Below are 21,842 nucleotides of genomic sequence, written 5' to 3'. Positions count from 1 at the left end.
GATGAGGAGATCCTTGTCCTAAATCTTTAATGGAATAACATAATTTTAATAGATCTAGTCTTGCAGCTGAAACATAATATTTTAATTTCATCCCAGGTTCTGTATCACTATGCATCATCTTCTGCAAAATATCTAACATACTCTTTTTCCATTCTTTGTCCTAAAAACTTGATTTGTACTTTACTCACTTTCAAATAGTCTGTTACTGCTTCTTTCTGGCTTGTCTGCATCTTTAAAAATACTGCTATGATTCCAAAACATAGAATTTGGAGTCTGAAATAAGGTTTTGAAATTCACATTTATGTTTATGCTATTTCTTATACTCCGGAGGCAAGAATGAGCGCGTGGAGCTTTTGGAAATCCAAGCAGCTAATTAGTTGCTTGCCATGAAGGAATATAGCCATTTATAGGCTTCAAATTTTGAAAGATTTCCTGCAACAATTACTTCTCTGCAATTTCTGTCTTGTGCTTATTTCATTAGCTTTCCATATTTTTGTCTCAGTCTTGAGTTTTTCATAGCTTCTCCAGTACCTCTTTTGCTTCCTATATTAGGTGTATTTTTTCACGGCTGTTTTCTCGTAACATCCCATGATTTTTCATGCCTTTCCTAGTTTCTAGGCTAGTCCTCCAATAAATGTTTGCTAAGATGCTTCACCTAAGCCACTTCTATCATATATGTTTTAAAATTCTAGATGTGAAGGTGTGAGTTCTGCATCAAAGATATGAATAGATACTCATACATTTTATATGGAACGTTTTCATCATAGAATTACTGCTGTGTATTCAGGACATTTCACAGTGCTTTGGATTTTGGTCAGTTAGTATGTTATTTTGAAAAAGCATGCAAGGCATTCCTGTCAGCACACAGAGTTGAAATAAAACAGTTGATTTTAAGGTGTTCGGTTGAAGAATAGTGAAATATATATATATATATATATGTATATATATATATGTATATATATATATATATATATATATATCTCCAGAATTAAGAAAGATGAAAAATTCAGCTATATGAAAGTCAGATGAGATAATTAATTAAAAGGAACAACAGCTTTTTTAAACAGTTTAAGATACTGCATACATCCAATTTCTTCATGAGTTACAGAAGTATAAGTTAATTAATATCTTGAAGTTCTTATAATTAACAGCAAAATGTGACAGTTCAGTGGTATATAATTTGTCTTCTGAGTTAGTCTGGCAAAGATAGTAAGATAAATACTTAAAGGGGTCTTATAAAAAAGATGGAGGAGGACCCCTTACTCAGGTAGATAATGATTGGACAAGGGGGAATGGTCTTAAACTAAAAGAGGATAGATTTAGATTAGACATTAGGAGGAAATACTTCACTATAAGGGTGGTGAGGCACTGGAACAGGTTGCCCAGAGATGTTGTGGATGCCCCATACCTTGCAGGTGTTTAAGGCCAGGCTAGATGGAGCCTTGGCCAATTTGATCTAGTGGGTGGTGTCTCTGCCAATGGCAGGTGGGTTGGAACTAGGTGATCTTTAAGGTCCCTTCCAACCCAAACCAGTCTATGATTCTATGAACATGCTGATAATAAACGTTATCACGCATTTTTGTGTTTTATAGCTTTAAATGTGGGAGATAATCGATGCAATGATAATCATGTAGTAATTTTGCCCAAAGAAAATTAGGACATGGCTGAATGTCTGAAGAGTCATTTCATAGTAATGAGCTAAATCATGAGATAAAGATACATCCTGTAGCAAGAAACTTATTTTTGTGCTCTTGGGTTGTTGTGGGCTTTTGTTTTGTTTTGTTTTGGTTGTTTTTGTGGTGGGGTGGTGGTTTTGTTTGTTTGTTTTTGCCAGTCCATTTGTTTGCAATGTTTAATAAGAGTTTGGGATACCATTTCGGGATATAGCTTGGTTTGATTGGATTCATGTCATGGAAGTGCAAGCTGAAATCTTACTGAAAAATAAAGCCACAAAAGTTTGAGGGCTGACATAAGGTGTGCACCAGTCTTTTAATTAGTTACATGTAAATGCTCAAAAAGATAATTGATAAAGAGATGTCATGAGTGAATTTGCTTAATGATTTACTACCAGTCAGTCTTCCTGACTCCATCCCAGTTTTCTAATAAAATCAGAGGTTAGCAGATGATAGATAAAAAATTCAGAATGACATTGCTTAGGGTAAATACAAGTTATTGGCTTGCAGGAACTTCAACTATAGAAAGTAACTCCAAGCTTTTTCAGAATGAAAGCACATTCAATTATAGATGAGTTTGTATAGTATGAGTGATCTCACCATTCATTCTTATTTAGTCAAAGCTTCCACTCAGGTGTCTGAAATTCTAGTAGTCGGCCCATAAGTTGGTTAATAACAGCATTCAATGTCAATCCATCTCTGAATTGAAAAAGTTATTAATCTCTTTTCTTTAGGTATCTGATGTCCAAAGCAGCTGCAGATCATCAACTCCCTCTCCGTGTGACATCACTAGAAAACGGTAGACTGGTGATGTCACACATACCACAGAACCCCGCTGCAGAATGGAGCAGGCCTATTAAGGGTAAGGTAAGTTTTCTCCCTCCACCACCACCCCTTTTCAACAATATTGCATGGTTTTATAAGATTTCTAATTTCTTTATTTTATATCCCCAGGATATAAAGTAAAGACTAAAGAAAACCTTATAAAACTGCATAATATTGTGGTTGTGTGTGTGTGTGTTTATTTAAAAAACGAAACAAAAACTCCCTTATGAAGTTCAGTCCTTACCCCATATACCAATATCCTGGCTCCAGTCTGCTTTGGGGTTCCATGATGAATATGCCAGAATAGTGTATGTTGGGACATCACGGAGAGTGGAGTCAGCATTCCCTGGCTGCTCTGGATGTCAGAAACCTAATTTTAAAAGGTAAGTTTTCAGTTGAGAATGTGTTGAATGTCTCTCTTTGCTTATGTAGAAACATTCAACACATTTCTGATTTTTTTTGTTTTGTTGTGTTTGCGTTTTTAAAATTTAGTTGTAGCTTAACACAACTTCAGGTAACATTTTGTACTCGACCTCAGTCTAGGCCTTTTTATCTCATTTGCTTTGTTGTTAATACCATATGTTGTGTTTGCATAAAAAAATAGTGTTTTGTTCATCACTGCCTTCAACAAGACCGTAACTAGCAGTCAGATAGTCAAATAGCAGTATAGAAGCTGTGCTATTGGGAATGTGAATTACCAGCAATGTAAGAATGTAATTCTGCACACATCCAAGTTAGTTACTGGATATTTCTGCATAAATAATCAGTTTGGAGTGTAGGCAGTAAAATCTTATTGAACTTACAATTAGCTCAAGTAAATTGAAGGGGAACAACTCCTTTGTATATGTGTTAAGAGCAAGCCTTTCACTGATAAAGAAAGACCTTTTTTCCAATAAAGACTGTCTTGGGTTGAGGTAGTTGTGTATTTTTATTCCATGTGTACTAATAAAATGTTGTTGAAGTTCGTATACACCAGAAGGTAGTACGTCCAGATCTCCATCTCTACTTACCCCTCATTGATGAGAGGACTGAACTATGGAGCTGTAATAGCTACTCAGTTGTGTAAACCCTGCTGTTCGACTAAACCTCTCACCATGGATTTTCATGGGCAACTATATTTTGATTACTCTGAGTAGAAAGGTCATGGCTATTCTGTGCTGATAAGCAACTTTTTTGCCCCTAAGATCATAGAATCGTAGAATATCCTGAGTTGGATGGGACCCACAGTGATCATTAAGTCCAACTCCAAGAAAGTCAAGCAGAACCATGAAAGCAACACAGTGCTGCATTCTATTCATCTGTTGATCCTGTTAGCACATTAGTTCATATTCAGAGGCTTTATCTTTCATCTTAAGAAATCCTCTAGTCTGACATTTGAAGAGATACCTTCAAATTTCATGGATCTTGAAGCAGCAGTACTGCTATTGCTGCAGTAAGTCAACTGAGGCCTGCTGAGTGGAATTCTGAAAACATGAAGGAATGGCGACTCAGCAGCTTTTCTGGACAACCTCTTCTAATGCCATTGGTTTCTGATAAAAATACATTTTCTAAAGTCCATCTTAAACCTCCTAAGCTTCAATTTATGGCCGTTTTCCTGAATTATACATAAATATTTGTAAAGGGAAGTTTATGTTGTATAGACAGTAGGCTGCTACATATTGCTGAAGTAGGGAGCTAAGTCATAGCTTCATCAATCATTGATTTGCTTTTTTCTTGGAAAATCACAAGATTTGTGTTGTAGTTTAACCCAGCAGGCAGCGAAGCACCACACAACCATTCACTTACTCATGCACACCAGAGGGAGAGAAGCATGGGAAAAAAAAACAAAAAGAAAACTCGTGAGTTAAGGGCAGTTTAATAGGAAAGCAAGAGGAGAGGAAAAAAAAGAAAAGAATACACAAAATAAGTGATATACAACGCAACTACTCACCACCAGCTAACTGATGCTCAGCCAGTCCCTGACCAATGGTAGCGCCCTGCCCTCAGGCCACTCCCCCCAGTTTTATTGCTGATCACGATGTCATATGGTATGGAATATTCCCTTGGCTGGTTTGGGTCACCTGTCCTGGCTGTGTCCCTTCCCAGCTGTTTGTGTCGCCTCAACCTCTTTGCTGGCAGGGCATCATGAGAAGCTGAAAAGTCCTTTTTCCAGTAAGCACTGCCCTGCAACATCTAAAACGTCAGTGCTTTATCACCACTATTTTCATCATATATCCAAAACACAGCACCTTACCAGCTTCTATGAAGAAAATGTACTCTATCCCAGCTGAAACCAGGACACTATATTGGAGAATTAAATTGCGTAACAAATGTAATGCTAAATTTTGTAGTGATGTGTCTCAAGCTTGTAGACATCTTTTATTTCCCTTTTTATATTTTAAAATTTAAGGAACAATAGCAGATTGAACAGAACTACAGTCATTGAAAAAATAAGGAACTCTATTTTCAAACTTTTTGGCCCCTATATGTTCAGCACTTCAGCTGTTTCTGAGGGAATGATATTCTTTCTGAGGAAAAGATATTCTAATTTGTGTATGTTGTCACCACTAGATTTAATGCCAACTACTAAACACCAGTAAAAAAGTGAGTAGTTGAAATACAGGAAAATAATTTACAAATTTGTAATTATGTAATTACATAATTGCGTAAAAACCGTTGGAAATCAAATCGAGTTTTCTAGAGATGGTAAGTAGAGGAGAATAATTTTCATTAGAAAACTATCACTAGAATTGTGTGTATTTTTTTCCTTTTTTTTCAAGCAAGGAGAAATGTGACCTGTTTAAAAACAAAAAAAAAAGAAAGAAAGGAAAAAAAAAGCTTTCCTTGAAGTGATAATGAAGGCGGTAAAGTTCTGAGGTCTATTCTTGATTAAGCCTTCTACTTGTGTCCAGCTATTCAATGCATGATACAGGTATCACTTCAAAGTTTACTCAGTGATTCAGCTAGTATTTGTCTGGCTCATAAATACAGCTTTTTTCCTGTGTAAACCAAATCTTATTTAACAATAAATGAGTTTCTTAGAAATTCATGTCTTGTTGTTTTTACTCTGTAGTCATTTTAATACTTTTTTTTCATACATCCCATTCTTTGCTATATCAGATCATGTACAGCATTTCTATATTCTGACAGTAATGATATAATTTATTTTTTGTTTTGACATAATCCACTGATACTATGTAGTATATAATCAATCACTTAAAACTCTGTAAAATGTTTTATATACTTTACAGGAAAGATAAATCTGTGCACATAATTCTCATAAATTAGCAATGAATTCTGTTGACTGCTAATGTTAAGAGGTGATAATGATTGCCTTTGGTAGGCTGCAGTATACACAAAGGCTATTTCCTGTTGCAGTGCTCAGTGGCAGGTTTTATGCTGCTGTGTATTACATATGCAAATATGACTGGCCACAAGTGGGGAAAATTAAAGCAGTTTCCTGGCTTGTCTGTGGGCTCAGCACTGTTATGCGGTAATGTGGCATAATTTCCTAGTTAAAACCTTCTGATTTTTTAAATTTTAATTGAAGAATTTGAAGGAGTAGCTGTTCATTTTGCTGTGTAACGTATAAATGATTACTTATAAATAAGATATTTGGTCTTGAAACAAGCATTCAGACTCATTGGCCCTGCTGCACATTGGAGAGACCAGCTGAAATTTGTAGAAAGGAATTATTCCACAGTCCATAGAAAAGTCATTATTACAGACTGCTGGACAGCAGACAAGTTGAGCTTCATCCAACCTTTTCTGCCATAGGTTTCTTTGTGTGCTGGACCACAGGAAGCTGTTAAGTATATGAACTCTATCAAAAGCTGAAGATATGTATCAAATACATAGGTTCCCAAGTCTTCCTTCTTTTTCTTGGAGAACTGTAGTCTCTTTAGTTTCTTAACATCTCTGACAAGTCAACAGATGTAATTAATCCTCATTTATGTAAAATGCACTGAATTAGTTAGAATGACAAAAGTACTATGGCATACCACATCTCTTTTTGTAGCTGTTCATATATCACTAAATCACAGAATGTCCTGCGTTGTAAGGGAACCACAAAGATCATTAAGCCTAAAATGGACTACCTAGAAATTAAACCATACATCTGAGATCATTGTCCATATGCTTCTTGACCTCCGGCAGGCTTGGTGCTGTGCCCACTGCCCTGGGGAGCCTGTCTCAGTGCCCGACCACCCTCTGGGTGCAGAACCTTTCCCTGACACCCAGCCTGACCCTCCCCTGTCCCAGCTCCATGACGTTCCCTCGGGTCCTGTCGCTGTCCCCAGAGAGCAGAGCTCAGCGCCTGCCCCTCCGCTCCCTTCGTGAGGGAGCTGCAGGCCACCATGAGGCCTCCCCTCAGCCTGCTCTGCTCTGGGCTGAACAAACCAAGGGACCTCAGCCACTCCTCACAGGTCTTCCCCTCCGGACCATTCACCATCTTTGTAGCCCTCCTTTGGACACTCCTGGATGCTCCAATAGTTTTATGTCCACCTTAAATTGTGACACCCAAAATTGCACACTGCAGTTGAAGTTAGGCTTCACCAGCACAGAGTAGAGCAGGACAATCACTTCCCTTGACCAGTTAGCAGTACTGTGCTTGATACACCCCAGTTGACTCACATTCATTTTACCATTGACCAAAACCCCTAGATCCCTTGTACTGGGGCTGTTCTCTGGCCTCTCATCCTCCAGTCTGTATATAATCAAGGATTGCCCCAGCACAGGTGCAGAATTTGGCACTTGCTCTTAAGTTTCATACATTTGGTGATTGCCCAACTCTAATTTGTCAAAATCTCTCTGCAAGGCCTCTCAACAGGTCCTAGTTTATTATCATCTGGAACTTACTTAGTATGTGTTTGAGTCCTGTGTCCAGATCATTCATAAAAGCAAACAAACAAACAAACAAAAATGGCTCCAGAACGGAGCCCTGCAGAACCCCACTAGTGACTGTCCATCTGCCTGATGTAACCAATTTGAGCCCAACCCGTCAGCCAATTTTCATCCATCACATTATGTAATTGTCTAGGTGTATGCTGGACAGTTTGTCCAGAAGGATACAGTGAGAGACAGTATCAAAAGCTTTGCTGAAATCCAAAAAGATCACGTCTACTGCTTCGATTGGTCAACTAAGTGGGTGATCTTGTAAAAGGAAATTTAGTTAAACAGAATTTTCCCCCTTGAACCTGTGTTGGCTATGAGAAATGACTGCATTGTCTTTCAGGTGTTTTCAGTAACTCCTAGAATAATCTCCAGAATTTTACCTGGCACTGAACTGAGACTAACAAGCCTGTAATTACCTGAATCTTTTTTCTTACCCTTCTTAAAACCCGGGACCACACTTGCCAGCTTCCAGTCAACTGGAACCTCTCCAGATTCCCAGGACTATTGAGAAATGATTGAAAGAGATTTTGTGATGACATCAGCCAGCTCTTTGAGTACCCTGGGTTGAATCCCATGGGGCCCCATAGACTTGGTGCATTCAGCTGGAGCAGCAAGTCCTGCAGAAGTTCAGAGTTAGCTGGGATTTTACTGTTCTGCAGTCATGGTCCTCTAGCTCAGGGCTCCAGAGGTCCTAGTGCTCAGCATCAGCGCTAAAGAAGAGGTGAAGAAGGCATTAAGTGTCTCTCTGCCTTGCCTACATCCCTGTTTGTGAGGTGACCAACCTCATCCGGTATGGGTTGGTACTATCTCTGGTCATCCTTTTGCTGTTAACATACCTTAAAAAAGCCATTTTTGTTGTCCCCTGCACTACTGACCAACTTCAACTCCAGTTGAACTTCAGGTGCACCAAATTTCTCCCCACAGTAGCAAACATCATCTCTGTGTCTCTGTAGTCCTCCTGTGTCACTTGATCTTGCTTCCAATATCCGTACACTTTCCTTTTCCACCTAAACTCTAGAAAAAGATCCCTCTTAGCTGAGCCAGCTTTCTGCCCTGCTTGCTTGACTTCCAGTACTTTGGAATCGCCTGCTCCTGTACTCTTAAGAGATGGCTGTTAAAAAGTGACCAACCCCAGTTGGTCCCCAACTTGTTGGATCCCACTGCCTTCAAAAGCAGTTTCCCAGGGGACCTTAGTAACCAGTTTCCTGAGCAGCCTCAAGTCTGCTCTCCCCATATCCAGGATTGAAATTTTTATGTCAAAATATGCATTGTTCATTTGCTTATGTAATAAACCAGAGAACTGCTACTTGGAAAAAATACTTAAGAGGAACAGATATGTATCTAAGACTGATAAGAAAGATGTTTTGCCATATTGTGACCACTATGCGGGGTTTTTTCCCGTATTGTGTTTTGCAAAACAAAGGTAGTGCTGTGTATATACACTCTGATTGTTTTTTTCCCATTGTCTTTTATCCTCATTCAGCCTTTCCAGACTTAACAAACAATTCTTTATGGAAGATCATAAGATGACATATTTCAATTTGGATAAGAAAATAAATTTTAATTACATGAGTTAAAAGCTTAAAGCTGTAGAGATAGGAAATTGCTGTCCATAGTCTGTTGTTTCATAAACAACCAATTTGCAATACATTTCTATTAAAAATACTTTTATCTAAAACTTTGAATAAAATACAAAATTATAATGCAAAAACTGTGATTTTTCTCCCTGAAAGTTGTAGTAAATTGTTTTTGCAAATAATAATATAAATAGTATCATTTACTTTAAATGAAATTATTCTACGATCTCCTGTAAGAATTTGGTTTCTACCTACTAAAAATGTAAATACATGTTTGGTATGAAATAGACTACTACATATATTAGTTACCGGCATAAGTTAATTAAAAAACTTAGTGGTTTTGTAAGATTCTGCTTCGATTTTAAGTTTTGGCTATAAAAAAATTAACATCTTTACAGTATTACTTTCTTAACTAGTATATTATCTCTCTGTAGCATAAAAAATGTAGAAATACTCGTTCGTCTTACATATGCTAAGGGTAGATAGACTAAGTGACACTCACTAATATTTTCTTTCAGTTGTTTTCTTTCGATGTTGTATTAACATGTATCATGATTATTGTAGGATTAATACAAGAAAACAAGATTCAAGTCTAATGCAATGATACATAAATTGTGTTTATGTTTGCAGGGAAGATGGTACCACCGGAAGCAAGCAGTAAAGGAATTGCATGGTACGTTGATACGACTGCTTAATGAACTGTTACCATGGGAACCAAAGCTAATGAAAGCATTTCAAAGGAACAGGTAATTAGCTGCTCTTTTTTTAACAATAGTGCATGGGATGTGAAACAGAACAAAATGAATCCTTTCAAAGCTAATCAATATTAGTTCACTTCTCAAATAAACTGAGTGAATATACTTTGAGGATAGGAGGGAAGCATTGTCAATGCTTTAGATGAAAGGATTATTTTATGTTCCAGACTAAGTGTCTCTAAGTAAAGTTTAACTCCTAATATTTTTTTTTCTCTAAAATGGTCTAGAATCCTTAAGTATGCCTATCTCAATAGTTGTACCACAATCCAGCTAGGATTTGTATTGCTGTTTATTTGGCTAACAGATTCTGAAAACCTGTATCTATATAACTGGACCAGTACTTCTTATGACACTTTATGTCTGACTACATACTGTCTAAAGCTACCAAAATAGGTTGCTTTTGAATTCTCCACAAAGCAATTCAAGTCAATTCTTAAAACGTGGTTGTATCCCTGTGAATTTAGAATGCATCTACAATTATATTTGTCAGTGTAGTGGAGACAGATAAGTAAAGGTGTTAATAGCAGTGAAGATTCTTTGAGATCTAGCTCCCATATTCTAAGCCCTGGAGAGATCTGATACTGATTTTATAATGTCGTTTGGTATTGAAGATTGGTGCCACTCTTGTCTGTTGTAGGTATAGGTGTTGACCTACAGACATACAGGTGTTGCCCTGTATATGTCCGTTTTGCCACATAGACACTGAAAGAGTAAATATAAGTGTGTGTTGAATTTTAGATAAAGTTAGGCTGCTGCTTATATGTTGAGTGTGAAGGAAGCAACTTACACAGTTATATGGTGCAGAATTAATTCTGAAAATCATAAAATATATTACATTAAAAAGAAACAAAACATATAACACCAATGACAGTAAGAGGTGGTTCCTTAGTAGGTCACTTTATGGGTATCATTCATGAATGAAAGACCTTATTTCCTTATTAGGAAATTTAGGATATTTTCGAACACTTCACTTTAAACAATAGATCAAAGTACAAGTTCTACTCATTTCTATTCTTTTCTGTTTGGGTTTCTATTCATTTTTGTCACTGTTCTCCCTGTCTGTAGCAATTCAGACTCATTTTGGAAAGATACAGGTATACTGGTAGAAGGAATTTCAGTTTCCAGTATAGTGGCTCTCTAGTTTATCCTTTATGTATATTATCCTTTATGTAAATTCTGCTGTAGAGTGGTTTTCTGCTTAGTACTAGTTTTTGTGTATTAACTCTGGCGCTTGTGGAAGTGGCTTCATAGTGTAAAGTGTCTTCACAGAAGTACTGTGTATGAGGTAGGCCTAATATGAGGGGTTTTACTCATGTTGATGGTGATTTTACTCATACTGTTAGCTGAGGTCTGGCATATATGTGTGCTGGTAGAAGCATACATTTCAAGTAGAGGATAGTTTGTGAGGTGAACTTGTATTTCTCATATGTAAGCTCTGTATTGTAACCACAATTTCTGCAGCAATACTAGCCTTGGCATTTCTGTGACAGAACTTTTTGGACAGATTCATAGTACACCAGGGAAAGCTCAAGCTGAAAAACAGTCTTTACAAACTGGGTGTAAGGGAGAGAGAGATGTATGGGGGGATTCTATATCAGTGTCTCACTCTAGTTCATTAAGCAGCTGCAAGACAGCTGTGTAGTACCAACGACAGTTTTAAAAAAACGGTGTCATGAAAGGGAAAAAGCAATTGAGTGAAGACTGCTTATGATAATGTAAGCAGCAGCAGCATCACAGTTCTAGCTGCAGTTGTAGTGTCCAAAGGGCATGTCAGCCAGCTAACTTCTGCTAATTGAATCACAATTAGCCTACTAGGTTGGCCTACTAGGTTTTCAATTGCTGGGCAGAGCTCTTTTCAGCACTGCAAGGCCTCAATATGGATTAAGAGTCTGGAGTTTTCCTTTCTTCCTTTTTGTTGTCTTTAATTAATAGAAGTACTTTTTATGACTGAAATGCTTTTTTCCCCTTCTGAGAGGTACTCTATTCCTTTCAAAATTGTAGAGTGTAGTGTTGAATGGTATTTGAATAGCAGCAAGGTTTAAAAGGAAAAGTCACTTGTACCTACTGATCGGATTTGTTTACTAGCATCACGCCGTAACTGTTGCTAAAGAAATGAAGGAAATTCCCATTCAGAAATGTTAATACATGTTAATACAGTAGTGTTTGCCTAGTATCGTGCTGTAGTTCCCCAGTGTACTTCTGTAGTTCTTCCACACCTAGACTTAAAGCTCAAAATCCTAATGATAGAGTTGATGAAGTATCGCCACACTGCATCTTCACACAGTCTTCAAGGTTGTTTTCGCTCAGTGAGAGTGTCAAAGCTGAGAGTACACAGATAGGTCTTACCGGTCCTGATGAACCTCACCTGGGTCTCCATCTACATCACATGCCCATGGGCCCAGGACCCCAACTTCAGGTCATTATGCAGCCTTCAACCTCTGCCATAGAAATGTTAGTTTCCAGCTCAGCTACAGCACTGCCCCTGTCTGGTTATGGGTCTTGCAGATCTTGGCTGACCCTCAGACTGAGCTCAGTCCTGCATCATCATTGGGTCCAACAATGACTGGACTGGGTCTAACCCTGGCGGCCATCACTGGATCTGATCCTGACCTGAAGCTGTGAATTGACTTCCCAGCTTGACCTCAGACCTGCCTCATCACCAGGAACTTGACTGTTGATTTGGGCTCTTGGCTGAAACCAGGTACCATCTCCAGGCCTGCCCTGTACCCCCACTTGGGGGCAGTAGGATGATGTCCTGGATTGTGAGTCTTCTGCCCTACCATCTTCAATACTCAGCTCAGCTCCTCCCTTCCCATCCCTTTGGGGACAGCTAGTCATTGCTGCACCCTGTTCAAAAAATTATGTTTTTAACCTATAAGAATGGGTAAAATTAAGGTTTTATTCTTACTGTGACAAAGGCTTGAGTTTAGGTCCAGACTGGATTCTAGATTCTGTTCCACACAAGGTGCTAATTGCTATCACCTTATTCTTTTGCTAATTAATCCTCCTGAATATTTTATTGGCTACCACCAGCTGAATCATGCAGTTCACTGTATTTGTATGCTAAAATATCCCTCGATCTCATCTAAACAATTGCATAGAAGAAGGGACAATGCAAATACACAGCAGTTTAGGAGGGTCAAGATAAGTGTGCTATAAAATGGATGTGTTTCTGAAGAGTGTTCAAGTGAGTAAAGCAGCTGTGCAATTCCATCACATGCACGTTCTTAGTGGAGTGTGAACCTGTGGAAATGACAGTGGCAGCTGTTCTAATGGCCCAGAGAATAAGAAGTCCTCTTGAAGGAGAAAGGTACATTAAGGTCCCGTAGCTGGGCCAGAAGCATGATGCATTCAAGAAAACAAAATTTACTTAATTCTCTAGTTGACACAGTTTTCAGAGGAGGGAGTAGACTTGTTACAGCTAATACTCAAGTTCATACAGATACGTTTGTCACAGTGCAAAATGAAGTAAGAAACAGAAAATTAATGCAGTTCAACATTGATAGTCATAATTGACTCAGTCTTTTTGCTTATAGTTAGAGGACTTAATGGCATACAATTCATTTTTTTGGTGAGGAAAGAAATATTACTGTTACTTCATATTTAAGGGGTTTAGAGACTTGCAGTGCTACCCTGAAAAATTTTGAAGGGCACAGGCAATTAGTTCTACACCAACTTCTTCTGTGGCAGCAAATACAAACAAAAGAATGTTAAAAGAAAGTGGTATTCTTTGGTAAAGTTAGTTTTGTTACTTTCAAGGTCTAGATTGAAGAAGGACTACGATGACTTTAAAAGACATCCAGACCATGATAAATTTACCAGAGAATTGTGGAGTAATGATGAAAGTGAGGTTGATGCTGGCAAAGATTCTTTTGCAATAGTAAGCAGTAAATCTTCAGAGTCTGCAGAACATGTGGAAATTCCCAGAAAAGATCACCCAGACAATGGTAAGCATTTAATGGAATTCGATAGCCTGAACTTGATCCATGAGCTGAATCAAGTTGATTAAGGAAATGAATTTCTCCATGTGAGCTTGCATCATAATTTTTACGTTAGCTACCATTTTGTTAATATTAAAATAGATTTAGACATACATCTGACAGGTGTGGGCTAGAAGGGGGCAGAATATGACCAATATGAGAGTTCTGATTAATGCAAGCTTTCGCCATTTTTAATGCTTAATTATTTCTGTGATCACATAATGTGCCTGCTCAGAATTTAATTTTGTGGTGGATTGACCTTGTCTGGCTACCAGATACCCACCCAGCTGCCCTCTCATTCCCTGTCCTTAGCAGGGCAGAGAAGAAAATAAGATGGGAAAAGATAGGATTGGTCGAGATAAAGGTGGGGAAATCATTTACCAATTAGTGTCACACACAAAACAGACTCAATGTGGGGAAAATTAATTTAATTGATTGCCAATTCAAGTAGGATGGTCAGAAACAAAGACAAAAACTAAACCACTTTCTCCCTACCCAGGCTGAACTTTACACCATTCCCAACTCCTCCACTTCCTCCTTGCACTGAGTGGCATGAGGTGGGTGGGGAATGGGGGTTGTGGTCAATTCATAACAGTTTGACTCTGCTGCTCCTTCATCTTCACACCTTTCCCCAGCTCTAGCATGGGTTGTTGCCATAGGCAGCAGTCCTTCAAGAACTGCTCCAGTGTGGGTCCACAGGCTACATTCCTTCAGAGTAAGACTGGTCCAGTATCATTGTTTTCCACAGCCCCCGGTACCTGTGTGAGGGCCTGCTCCAGTGTAGGCACTCCACAGCCTGCGACTTCTTTCAGGCCGTGTACACCTTCTGTGGTGTAGGGTTCTCCATGGTCTGCAGTGTGGATATCCGCTCCAGCATGATCCTGTCCATGGACTGCAGGAAAATATCTGCTCCATGCCTGGAACATCTCCTTCCCCTCCTTCTCTGACCTTGGTGTCTGCAGGATCAGTTGTTTCTCAGACATTGTTTTCTCACTTCTCTCTCACACACTTTGATGCGAAAGTTTTCACCCTTTCTTAAATACGTTTTCCCAGTGGTGCCACCAGCCTGGCTGATGGGCTCAGTAGTGTCTTGCCATGGGTCCATTTTGAAGCCACCTGGATCCAATTGTGTTTGGCACAGGGGCAGCCCCTGGTCTTTTCTCTGTTAAACCAGCCCTGCAGCTCCCCCACTGCCAACACTTTACTGTGTAAAACCAATATAAAACTAAATTGGAAACAATTTGTTTAAAGAAAAGTGAAAGATGTAGTAAGGCTGATTAACAGTCATCACTTCAGAGACTGCTCTTCACAGTTGTCACGACAAATGCTTATTTATAAGGTTTAGGAACAGAGCCACCTCCTTCAGCAACCCCAGCCCAGGAGTCCTTACCAGGCCACTGAAGCCCAGCTCAGTATTCCCAGGTGCCCCGGGGTCTCTGATCAGGCTGAGGGGTGCAGCTACTGCTGTCCCTTAGCAGGTTCAGCGTGTGGCGAAGCTGAGCATGCATCCCAGAGAGAGAGATGCATATGCACACAACACTGACAGTGACACAGCCTGTCACACAGGCTGCCACAGAGAAGGTGCTGCCTTCAGCAGCACCTATGTTAAAGACTCGCATAAAACATAATCACACAGCTGAGTCCACTTTCCTTTTTGGCTGGTAGAGATAGAAATCCACTGGTGAAGGTGCACACACAACACGCTCTAGGTTCACAAGCACGTGCAGATCCTCTCAGTACTAGTGTGGCCCTCTCTGTCCACCTGGTACCCCTGCCCAGATCCCGTGCTCCCTTACTTGCTTCACACATCCCTGCTACTCACTGCCTCGTCCAGCTTGGTGCTTGCTGCAAACACAAAACACTCACACCCTCATCCCACAGGCACTCCACACTTGCAAATTCCCCTGGATGTACCAGCACAAACTGTCCACCCACCGATACCCCAGCCGGGACCTCAGGCTCCCCTGCTCTACAGCTGGTCCAGCCTGAAGTTTGCCAGTGAATTATATGTGCACACCCCTACACACACCCAGTCTGGGGAAGATTAAGAGCCTTGGGCCCTCTTTTCTAGAGGCTGTCAGCAGGCACACTATCTGTGACCCACACTACTTCTCCAGCTGGCAGTGCTGAGTCCCTCATTCACACCAGCCCCCCAGTAGCTGGTTTCAGGACACACACACCATTCCCACCCCACTGGCTGGAGGCAGAGACAACTGGCCACATTCGCTACAGTAGCTGGTACTGCAGGCCAGGAGCGCCTACACCCACAGTCTGACTCCTGTAGTTAGCCCCCAGTCTATCAACCCAGTGTCCCCAGTAGCTGGCACTCCAGGTACAAAGTCTGCAGAACACCTCCTAGGTTCAGGGGACTGTGCCCCCTCCAGCTGCTGATGCTCAGGCCCCCACCCACCCCAGTAGTTGACACTGGGTCAGGGGCACCTACTGCCCTGTTTTGGTGCTAGTACTGGCACCAGATTTCACTCAAAAACACAAGTCTCACCAGTAGCTAGCACTCATTCCTAGTAGCACAGACGCACATGGATGGGGTATGAGATTACACAGAGAGATCATTAGGAAAATATTTAATAAGAAGATAAAAGAAGGTGAGACTGACTGTGGTGACCAGACAGAGTGCTCAGCCAAAAGAGAGAGTACTGACTGGCCCTGTTTTACAAGTTATGAGCCTCTTCTACTCCCTTTTCTGCCCACCCTTGTACCCCCACCCCATCTTTGTTACTCGCAGCTGCCCCTTACCTTGCATATCCCTTCATGAATTTGTCTAGCTCTACTGAATCCCACACTCCAGCCCTCTGTGCATGATCCCCCTGGTTTACAGTCTGACCAGTTGCAAAGTCTGTAAAGTCCTTTTTCTCCTGAAAGTGGCACTTGTAGTTTCTAGATAGCCCATCAGTTGATGGGACCAGTGAGACTGTTTCTTGTCATTGTCTCCATGTCTGTTTTGTTAGGTCTGTGCCTCTGTATATTTTGTTTCTGGTACCCCCTTTTTCCATTAGTGTCCCAACTGGCCAGGTCCCTGGTTAAGTAACTTTGCCTGAATCAATTCTCACGTGCCCTCATCAATTAGAATGTCTGACCAGGTTTGGTTTTCCTCGCTTTCCCCCATGCTGATCAGGTGTCTGTCCTTGTACGTTCTTGTTTATGGCTTCCTTCTTTTCTTGTTATCCCCTTTTTGCATTGAAAAAAGTCCTTGACCAGATACCCTTAAAGGAGCAGACATTCTGCTTCCCCATAGCCTTACACTTACAAACTAGCATTTTACCTTCAGCTAAACACTATAAAATTGTTGTATAGAGATATCAATTGGAAACTTGTAAAACACTGTTTCTGTTTTAATATCCTTGCAGATGAAATGAAACTACTGGAGATGAATTTACCTGCAGGAAAAAGCAGACTTCTGAAAAAAGAATCAACTTCTAAAGAGATACAGAAGACACTGCCCAAATCTGTTAAACGACAGTCCAAGCAAAACAGTTGTCTGGATCAAAGCACTAATGAGCTTTCGCCAAGGAAGAAAGCTAAGCTAAGCACTAGTGAGGCTGCGGTCCAGAGTTCAGAAAGTAGCCTACAGACAGACAGTTGTTTGACTGAGCTGAAACAGTTTGAAGGGTCACCTCCAGAATCATTTTCCTTGACAGATCCTGCAACATCGGTATCAAGCTTTCTGAAAGGGACCAAACCCATCCAGGCCTTGATCGCCAAGAATATTGGGAACAAAGTGACCTTAACAAATCAGGTGTCACCTTCACCAGGCATAAATGTATCTACTTCTGAAAAGCCAGTGTTATCACCTGTCGAATCATCACTGATAAAACCAGCATTGCCCTGTCAGACCAACTCAAAGACTCCTTTACAAGTGGTATACAAAATGCCAAATGGTCATTGTGTACCAATAGACCTTAACAACAGCTCTGTGAAAATTCAAATGCAACCCGTGATTGACCCTAAAACTGGAGAAAAAGTCATGCAACAAGTTCTTATTTTACCTAAGAATTTTCTTATTCAACAGAAAGAAGGAAAAATTGTGTCCAAGGGCATGAATTCACTACAACAAAAGACTTCTGAGCTGCACTGTGCAACTTTACCAGAAATGACAAATGTCAGTGTTTCTTTAACACCTGTACTGGTAACAGCACCGGCAAATGTTGTCACTCACTCACCAAATACAATTTTTAACAAGAATACCACCAACTCGTCACAAGGGACTGGTCCCAAGAACAGCCTACAAACGTTGCCTGGTATAACTTCAGCAAGTAACTTATTATCAACAGTTAAGGTTTGCCAAACTGAAACTGACAAAATCAAGACTACAGTTTCAACTACCACATTCCCTGTGTCTTTGACTTCACCTACTATTTCCACAGCTAGTCAGTCTTTGATATCAGCAACAACATTAAGTACATCCACAAACACTGCTTCCGCCTTGCATTGTCTTGCCTCACAGCAGACAACTGAATCCTTTGAAACTAGGCAAGAATTGAAGACTGTGTGTATTAGAGAATCACAGTCTATTCTGGTCACAACACGATGTGGAAACACAGGAATTGTAAAAGTACAGACAAACCCAGACCAGATTTCATCTACTAGTATATCTTCTAGTTCAGTTTTCACATATGCACCTCAATTTCAGGCCTTTTTGGTGCCAAAAACTACAGCATTACCATCTTCTACTCTTCCATCTGTAGCAACAGCCACATCTGGTCTCCCACATTTTGGACAAACGTGTATTTCTGGATTTACCCCCCCAACAGCTTCTTCTGTTAACATTCCATCTTTCCCAGTTGATTTTAACCAGGCAGTGGAAAAAAACGTCAAATTCACAGTACAGCAGCCTGCTGTTGGGGGCACTTTGGGTCAAGTAATAGAGAACACCAGCCAAGTGTGTCCTTTGTCCTGCATTTCATCAGCTAGCAGTTCAACATCAGCAACTCCAAAAAGTCCTGCTAGTGTGACTAGTGTTGGACAAAATAACACCATCATAACTCCAAATTCTTCCATGCAGCAACAAGGTGATGCTAAAACTAAAACAAATTCTGTTATACAATATGAGTCTAGTTCTAGTTCAGCAACAAATGGGGATTTAATCAGTGGTACTCCAGTCCAGAAACTTACCTTAGTCACAAACCCACCTATTTTATCTGCCTGTGGGGCATCAGGAGTCAATGTTATACCTTCTCTAGCATCCACTGGTATTAGTGCTCAGAAGTTAGTTTTCATTAACACTCAAATTCCCAATGGCCCATCAGTTACTAATCTAGTTGCAGAGTCTCTGAAACATAACCTTCCTTCTTCCCTCAGCAAAACCTTTGATAACACCACAGAGCAACCACAGTTGGTTCTGATCCCGACTACAATGGGCGCACCAATAAGAATACATTCATCACCAACTATTGCTCAAGTAAAAGATGTGAAAATTGGACTAAATATAGGCCAAACCATTGTAAATACTAAAGGCAATGCACAGCAGACTCCACCAGTTAATATATTGCACTCTGCCATTTCTAAGGGAGAAGACAAAAAGAGCATGGGTTTGGCTTTATCTGTGACAAGTAGTACTAGTTTGGTTCCTGTGTGTTCAAGTTTTGTGAGTCAAAGTGCTGTGTCAGTTAATGAATCTGTATGTGTTGCAGCAAAAGCTGCAAATTCCTTTTCAGTAACAACAGCAAATGCATGTACAGAATCTGTTTCAGTAACACCAAGTGGGACTTCTTCTGGGACACGGCCTACTGTCTTAATTGGTGGAAACGATCCCTCAAGAATAAGGCCAATTCTGGGTAATCGACTGTGTACAGCAAATATTGGAAATACTGTGGGTATATCAACTGTGAAAACAGGACATCTTGCTTCATCTGTGCTGATTTCAACAACTCAGCCAGTGGTATCTCCTCAAAACTTAACACCTACTTTGCAGTTTCCAGTCATTAGCTTGTCTGGATCTGTAGCCACGCCACAGAAAGTGTTACATACAATTCCTCGTTTGGCAGCAGTTTCAGCTCCTCCTCCAGTACCAAAAAGCAAGCTGCCCACACTACTTCAGTTCCAGTCACCTGGAGTTTCAGCAGCTGTGCCAAGTAATGCAGGTATTCATAAACCTCAAAGTGTGTTGACCGCTGCATCTGCAAATACAGGTAAAGTCATTAGTTTTCCTACGTTTTCGTCACTACAGTGCCAGCAGGTGCCTCTCAGTATAGAGAAACAAAGTCATGCTTACACTTCCACCATTCAGATGTGTGCAGCTTCACCGGCTGTAATGAGCAAGGCAGGAAGTCAGCCAAATGAACCTAGCATTCAACAGAAAATAGTCATTAACACCTGTATGCCTTTGGCACCCGGAACTCAGATAATGATTAATGGTACTTGTTTTGTTGTGCCACCACAAGGCCTTGGAGCTGGCAGCCATGTTCTTCTTCTGTCTTACAATACAAAACAGACTCCTCCTTTAAATATTAACCATGGCCAAGAGGCTCAAGGTATACCAATTGTTAATTCAATAACCTCGAAAATCATGCTAGCACCAAGTAATTCACTAAGTTGGCAAACATCAAAACATCCTTTGAAAAACTCTACAAAAATTGTGAACTCTTTTGGGTCTGCAGATGCTTTACCCATTGTTCATGCAACACCCCAGGTATTAGCTACTCCAGCTAGTTCATGTACTCCACTGTCCACAGCAACACTGTCTGTGTCTTCAGTGATAAAATCTCCAGCTAATGTTCTAGCTCCATCTTCTGTAGTTTCTGCTGTTCATCCTCCAAATTCTCATTTACCAAGCAACACTTCAGTGTTTCACTTGGACACTTCTATCAAAAAACTCTTGGTTAGTCCAGAGGGAGCCATTCTGAATGCTATAAATACTCCAGCATCAAAAGTTTCTTCAGTGTCTTCATCACTGCCCCCTGTGGTTGTGTCCACAAGCAGAAATCCTACCACTGTCTTCCCAACATCTCAATCATCTTGCCTTGATAAACCTGACAAAGCTGCATCCTGAATTTAGAGCAAATGAGCCACTTTGAAATTGCGGGGCATTCTTGACTTTGGAAGTTATAACTGTCAAATAATTTCTTACATTGTTCAAAACAGTTGATTACTCAAAATTACTCAAGATTACAGTTCTTTACAGTTTACCTATGGGGATAAGAAGAAAAAATATATTTAGTTTGTCAGAGAGTTGTTTAGTAAAAAGGTCAGAAATGACCAATGATTTCATTAAACATTTTTGAAAAATCTAGCTTTTTGCACATGTTCCATCTTACAGTATGGACTGTTTGGCAGTGTGTTTATGACAGTATGTGTCTTCTTTTTATTTGTCAAATTTATTTTTGATTTGTTTCTGTATAAAATATTTATGCATTGTAAAAAATGCAGTCTATGTTATAGAATTGTACATATTCACGAATTCCTAACAATCTGTACTAAACTGTATGTACAAAGAACTATGCTGTCTTATTTATGTTTTGTTTACATAATGTATAGTTTTTTAAGTATTTTAGTAACTTTGGACCAGTGTACTGTTTAGCAGCAATGCAGAAGAATCTGCATATAATAAATCAAGTTGCTGTACTGCATTGTGTTGGCAATAGTTTAAAATGTGTCTATCTGTTAAACCATGGCAGAACACACACACATATATATGTGTGTCAAATCTTCCTAATGCAGATGCATCTCAGTTTTTGGAATGTGGTCAAATGAAATTATTTAGTATCTTCTGCTCTTATGTGTGGCTTGCATTTCACATGGGTTGGTGGGAGTTGGAAGGAAGGCCATCTTGTTGATCCACCAGGCATAGCCCATACTTCATCCATTCCTGATAAATGTTTGATTAAATTGCCTGAAATCTCCAGTGAATGGGTAAGGCTAGAAATGGTTTCACAGACACCAGCCTAAATCACACTGTCTGCTGTTCAAGACTACCTTGTTTTACACTGAGCTCTTGGATCTCTTGAAAATTCATTATTGCCTTTTTTGCAACCTTGTGTTAATTTTTATATATGTGGTAACTGTAACAAGCACACTCATGGGTCTTCTTCAGTCTAGTTGAACTACCCATTTTTTTTCACCAGGTTTGATGGTATGTATATTTTCTTTAGCTTTTCATTAGTCCAAATCTTTATGAAAGGACAATGCTAAAACATCACATTAAAG

General features: G+C 39.9%; 1 protein-coding gene across 1 annotated transcript in view; it reads left to right on the top strand.

Moving 5' to 3' along the window:
- KIAA2026 (KIAA2026 ortholog) overlaps nt 1-21,269 on the top strand; it is a 59,568-nt gene extending 38,299 nt beyond the window's left edge. The window contains exons 6-8 of the mRNA XM_035567686.2: nt 9,578-9,693; nt 13,462-13,649; nt 17,048-21,269. Coding sequence (XP_035423579.1) covers nt 9,578-9,693; nt 13,462-13,649; nt 17,048-20,688 — 3,945 coding nt within the window. The 3' untranslated portion in view covers nt 20,689-21,269. The remainder of the gene's footprint in view (nt 1-9,577; nt 9,694-13,461; nt 13,650-17,047) is intronic.
- Nucleotides 21,270-21,842: the final 573 nt, after the last annotated feature.

Source organism: Cygnus atratus, chromosome Z (assembly GCF_013377495.2).
Source record: "Cygnus atratus isolate AKBS03 ecotype Queensland, Australia chromosome Z, CAtr_DNAZoo_HiC_assembly, whole genome shotgun sequence".
Lineage (NCBI taxonomy): Eukaryota > Metazoa > Chordata > Aves > Anseriformes > Anatidae > Cygnus > Cygnus atratus.
This window is presented reverse-complemented; position numbering and strand designations above follow the sequence as displayed.